At 45.5% G+C, this 6,000-nt stretch overlaps 1 protein-coding gene across 1 annotated transcript in view; it reads left to right on the top strand.

Moving 5' to 3' along the window:
• Positions 1 to 2,760: 2,760 nt before the first annotated feature.
• STAC (SH3 and cysteine rich domain) overlaps positions 2,761 to 6,000 on the top strand; it is an 88,097-nt gene continuing 84,857 nt past the window's right edge. Inside the window, exon 1 of the mRNA XM_089532665.1 lies at positions 2,761 to 3,223. Coding sequence (XP_089388791.1) covers positions 3,110 to 3,223 — 114 coding nt within the window. The 5' untranslated portion in view covers positions 2,761 to 3,109. The remainder of the gene's footprint in view (positions 3,224 to 6,000) is intronic.

Below are 6,000 nucleotides of genomic sequence, written 5' to 3'. Positions count from 1 at the left end.
CTGCAGCCACAAAGTTGTGAGTTTGATCCTAGAGGAGGGCTCCAAGGTCCACTCAGCCTTCCATTCTTTCACTGGTTGGTAAAAGGAGTACCTAGCTTGTTGGGGGCAATTGGCTTACACATTGTAAACCACTTAGAGAGTGCTTAGTTCTGCTGTGAAGCAGTGGTGTCACTACGGGAGTGCAGGGGGTGTGGACTACACCAGGTGACACCCTAAAAGGGGGGGGGGTGATACCATTGCTCCTCAAACACTTACCTTTTGGCAGAAAAGGGCTGTGGCATTCATCTGCTTCCCCTTAAAATGCTTTAAGAGATGGTGGAGGTGGGCTGAAGCTCAGTGGGAGGAGAAAGGAGAGGCCCCATAGTTTTAAAAAATTAAAATTTCAAAATTCAAAATTTGAAAAAAAATTAATTTTTTGAAATTTTTAATTTTTTGATTTTTTAAAATTTTCCTTTAAAAACGTTACATTTTAACCCAGTCTTCACTATGTAGTGAAGGTTGTGCATGTGATATTGTAATCTGAAGGTACAGTTTTAATTTTGCTAGTTGTTTATGTTACAACTATTAGCATGTCATTCAGCGGCATAGGGAAATTTATTTATTTATTTATTTATTTATTTATTTTTATCCCACCTTTCTCCCAAAATGGGACCCAAGGCGGCGAACATATATAAACATAAGTTAAAATTGTACAATTAAAATCATAAAAATATAAAAATTACAAATATAAAAATTTTAAAACATACAGAGTTAAAATTAAAAAGTCCAAGTCCAACCCTCTCATCTCCCAATAAAACCAAGCCTGCCAGATCTCAAAAGGCCTGTTTAAACAAAAATGTCTTTGCCTGCCTACGATAGGCCAGCAGTGAGGGGGCCAGCCTAGTCTCCCATGGAAGGGAGTTCCACAGGGAAGGAGCAGCCACTGAGAAGGCTCTCTCTTGGGTCCTCACCAGGCAAGCCTGGGATGGTGGTGGGACCAAGAGAAAGCCTTCTCCTGAAGATCTTAGGGCTCTAGGTGGTTCATATGGGGAGATACGGTCTTTCAAATAGTCTGGACCTAAGCTGTGTAGGGCTTTATAGGTCATAACCAGCACTTTGAATTACAATGTATGAGTTAACATTAGTGCAAAAAAAAGCATTACTGTATGGTGTGAAATGAGATGGTGACACCATAAGTCTATGTACACGTAAATACATTTAAGTTTTTGCATTTGATACTGTAATTTGAAGGAATTGTTTTAATTTTGCCAGTTGTTTATGCCACAGCTCTTAGGATGACTTTCAGTGGTAGATGGGAATTACGAGTGACTAGTAACATGTGTGCAAAAAAGCATGACTAAAGATTCTGTATGGTGGGAAATGGGAGGAAGAGGTCAATTGGGGGGGGGGGTGACACCATGAGTGACTCCACCAGGTGACACCAACCCTAGTGACACCACTGCTGTGAAGGAGTAGAGAAATGTAACATGCTCTCAGCCTCTGGGGAAGTCTATTGTTTTGCCTATAATTTTAAGATACATTTTAAATTTTAAATTGTTTCATTGTATTTTAGGGTGGGTGGGATTGGGGGAAATGGGAATGTATGTTTTAATTTTGTAAACTGCCTCGGTTGTGTTGCACAGAGGGGCGGGATAAAAATAAATATTATTACTATTATTATGCAGGAAAATACATAATACAGTGGACCCTTGTTATCCGCTGGGGTTTGGTTCCAAGATCCCCCATGAATAACAAAATCTGTGGATGCTCAACCTCCAATAAATACAATGGCATAGCAAAATGGTGTCCTTTATATAAAATGGAAAAACCAAGGTTTGCTTCTTGAAACTGATACTTTTTTGGAATATTTTCAAGCTGTGGATGCTTGAATCCGTGTCTAAAAAACCCGCGTATAAGGAGGGCCAACTGTAAAAATACAAAATCCCCCTATCCTTCCGCCCGAAGCAAAAGCAATAACAATACAAAAATACAGATTAAAAAGAGTCAAAACGGGCGAACTGGAGTGAGTCAGCTTGGGGCGGAAGGGTAGTGTCCCTATTAATGTGCAAGTGGCTCCGAACCCCAGTTGTGGGGAAAGGGCGGGATACAAATAAATAAATATAATAATAATAATTTGAAATAAAATTTTGAAAATTCAAAAAAAAAATTCTTGAAATTTGACATTTTAATTGGGGGGGGAAATCCCAGGGCCTCCCCTTTCTCCTCACTCCCACCATCTCTTAAGGTGTTTTAAATGCAAGAGGTAGGAGTTTGAGGAGCAGTGGGGTCAGACCCTCTTTTAGGGTCTCCTCAGCCCCTTGCACTCCCCTAAGTGACGTCACAATGCCTGTGGGAACCTGTCCAGCAGGTGACTGAGGGCCAGAGGAGGCAAAAGCGCGGGCTCCAGGGAAGGCAAGCAATTAGTCAGCCAGGCATCCCCCTCAGCCTCCTTCCTCTCCTTTTAGAGCCTGAGTGACGAAAGCTCGCGTGGGGAGGGAGGGAGGGCTGGGCGGCCTCCCTTGCTCTGCCTGGAAAGAAGGAGCACATGCTCTCCAGCACCAGGCGCTGAGGAGACCCTGCAGGCTCCTCCCTTGGCTCTCCTTTTGGGGCGCCATGTGCTCAGCTGGGGGTCAGTGCCTCACCACAGGACCATCTCCTCCTCCTCTTCCTCCTCCTCTCCATCTTCTCCAGCTGAAAGAGGAAGGCGCCAAGGAAGCCCCCACAGCCACAGCCCCCAGCATTGTGGCCCCTATTATTATTATTATTATTATTATTATTATTATTATTATTATTATTAAACCACAGGAGCACTGGAGGGAGGAGGAAGAGGAAGGGCCAAGAGGGAGGAAGGCTGTGGGTTCACTATAGAGTGAGGAAATAAAAAGCTGAAGGGGGCTTCTTCCATCCTTGGCAGCCTCCTCCTCCTCTTCCTCTTGGTACCACCTTCCCCCCCCCTCTCTCTCTCTCTTCTTCACATTCAGAGAAGGCAAGAAGTGAGAGCAATCATCAAAGCTGAGAGGGGCTCTTCCCTTCTTCCTCCTTGGCACTGCCAGCCTCCTCTTTTTGGTACCACCTTCCCCCCCCTCTTTCTCTTGAGCTACACATATTCGACCCCGCCTCGGATGCCAACATGATCCCTCCAAGCAACGCGCCTGAACTCAGCCTGGAGAGCCCCCAGAAGGACCCCGAGAGCCCCGAGGAGCAGCCCCCTTCGCCTGCCTCCACCACCAGCCAGGAGTCCAAGGTAACCATCGCCACCCTCCTTGGAGCCATCCCTCTCTCCCATTTGAGGGTTTGCTTCCCAAACCTCCATTTCCACCCATACCCTCCCTCCCTTCCCTTGCTCCTTGGTCCATTTGTTGCACATGTTGGCTCCCTTCGTCCACACTCTTGGTCTGGCTCAAGGCTAGGGAATTCTGGGAGTTGGAGTTTGCTGTGGGCCCAGAGAGATGCCGTCTGGAAAGCATGCCCAGTGGGAATGCCTTAGGGGCTGGGGGTGTTTCGCCTGGAGAAGAGAAGGTTAAGAGGTGATACGATAGCCCTTTTTAAATACTTGAAGGGATGTCATATTGAGGAGGGAGCAAGCTTGTTTTCTGCTGCTCCAGAGACTAGGACCCGGAGCAATGGATGCAAGCTCCAGAAAAAGAGATTCCAGCTCAACATTAGGAGGAACTTCCTGACAGTCAGGGCTGCTCGACAGTGGAACAAACTCCCTCAGAGTGTAGTGGAATCTCCTTCTTTGGAGGTCTTTAAACAGAGGCTGGATGGCCATCTGTTGGGGATGCTTTGATTGGGATTTCCTGCATGGCAGAATGGGGTTGGACTGGATGGCCCTTGCGGTCTCTTCCAACCCTATGATTCTAATTACATAGCCTTGAGCCAGACAAGAGTTATTACTCCTGTTTAATGTCAGGAGGAGTTTGTAGAGATCAGGACTTAGGGCCTCCAAAGGAGGGTCTTCATTCCAGGGAAAGTTTGTGGGGGTCCATCTCCCCTCCTTTTTGGGGACGGCGGAAAGGTGGGAGAAGACAGACCCATAGGTAGAATCATATAGAATCATAGAATCCTAGGTTTGGAAGAGACCACAAGGGCCATCCAGTCCAACCCCATTCTGCCATGCAGGAACTCTCAATCAAAGCATCCCCAACAGATGTTTAAAGACCTCCAAGGAAGGAGACTCCACTACACTCCGAGGGAATGTGTTCCACTGTCAAACAGCCCTTACTGTCAGGAAGTTCCTCCTAATGTTGAGGTGGAATCTCTTTCCCTGTAGCTTGTATCCATTGTTCCAAGTCCTGTTCTCTGGAGCAGCAGAAAACAAACTTGACTCCTAGAGTTGGAAGAGACCACAAGGGCCATCTAGTCCAACCCCTCCCCTGCCATGCAGGAACTCTCAATCAAAGCATACCCAACACAACCAGCATCCATAGTTTTTTTTTTGGGGGGGGGCGGGCGGGCAACAAGGCCGTGTTCTAGAAGAGTTGACCCCTCTGGTCTTCTTTCTCTTCAGAAAGGCGACAGGCCAGGGATAAACTCTTCTAGGACATGGCCCCATAGCTCAACACACACACACACACACACACACACACACACAATCTTATAGTCTCATAGGTATTTAAAGGCATTCCTATATTTGGCCATTATCAAACAGCTGGCTGGGTGTTACATGTGTTGACAGCTATTAAATAGACGGTGGCAGATTTATGATAGGAAAGTATTTCTTTCCAGGCGTTTGGCCATTAAACTGATAGATAGGTCAGTAGCCGAAGCCTTGCTGTGGGCATGATTTGTGGGGAAGAATGGCCATCCTTTGACAAACAATATCCCTTGGCCCTTTTGTTTTGTTTTGTTTTTAAATTGGCCTGGTTTGCCTTCCCTGACATCCAAGGACAGTTCTGTTCTGCATCCTATGCTTCTGCAGTTAAAGTGGTCTAACAGGTGAAAAGTTTCTTACTTGGTTATTTTTGACTAGGAGCGTAGATATGTTAGCAGAGCAAAGCTGAGCAACAGGAGAATGATGCATCTCTGATTAATCAGCGCATGACGTCAAGGGCAGGAGATACCTAGAAGCCTCAACAGCTGGTTCACTATTAGTTGTGTTGCTAAGACTCTGGTCCCTGGAACGTGAACTTCTTTAGCCCATGTGTGCAAATGTGTTCCCTCGGTGCTCAACAGAAGCCTGACCTACATTGTAGCCGGTGCAGTCTTCACTGGTGTGTTACTGCATTGTAATTCTATGGCTCTTCTTGGGAAGCATCTTCTGAAAAGAGGACCATTACTGCCTTGGCATTGTTCTTCAGTAACCCAGTACTGTCCATATAGAATAGCTTTGGATGGTTCTTTTAGAATATTACTCCCATTAGCAGAATGGGAAAGATGATCAGTGCAGCCATGCAGCAAGGCCCTGAGAAACCTGTTTCCAATGAAACGTATATGATTCTAACAGGTAGTTAAAAGGTGGAATCCAACAGGGTAAAAGATCATGCGTTGAATGTGCGTGTTGTGTGCCTTCTAGTCATTTCTGACTTATGGTGCCCCAAAGGTGAACCTATCATGAGGTTTTCTGGGCAAGATTTGTTCAGAGGAGGTTTGCCATGGACTTCCCCAGAGGCTGAGAGCATGTGACTTGCCCACAGTTGGGTTTCATGGCCAAGCTGGGAATTGAACCCTGGTCTCCAGAGTCACAGTCCATAATTCAAACCACTGTGCCACACTGGCTCACTATGCTTTGAATTGGGTCTTGTTAAAAAACAAAAGCAGTTTGGCACTGTGCTGCCAAAGTTGGTTACCTGCAAGAGATATTGATTATTGTGCCTTTTATAAAGCTATATACAATCGTGATGGCTGCTTTTCCTAGATAAGTTCCTCTGCAGTCTATAAGAGAGACAAATGAGACTGCTATAATGAATAATAAGATTGTAGCCCAAACTCAGAAAACAAAACTTAAAAAAAACTTCTCCTTCAATTTGACACCAATTAATTTTATCTTGACTGAGCAATAATGTACATTGCTTGTGTGCC

Source organism: Sceloporus occidentalis, unplaced genomic scaffold, assembly GCF_023333645.1.
Source record: "Sceloporus occidentalis isolate IW3139 unplaced genomic scaffold, rSceOcc1.0.p SCAF_7, whole genome shotgun sequence".
NCBI classification, from domain to species: Eukaryota; Metazoa; Chordata; class Lepidosauria; order Squamata; family Phrynosomatidae; genus Sceloporus; species Sceloporus occidentalis.
This window is presented reverse-complemented; position numbering and strand designations above follow the sequence as displayed.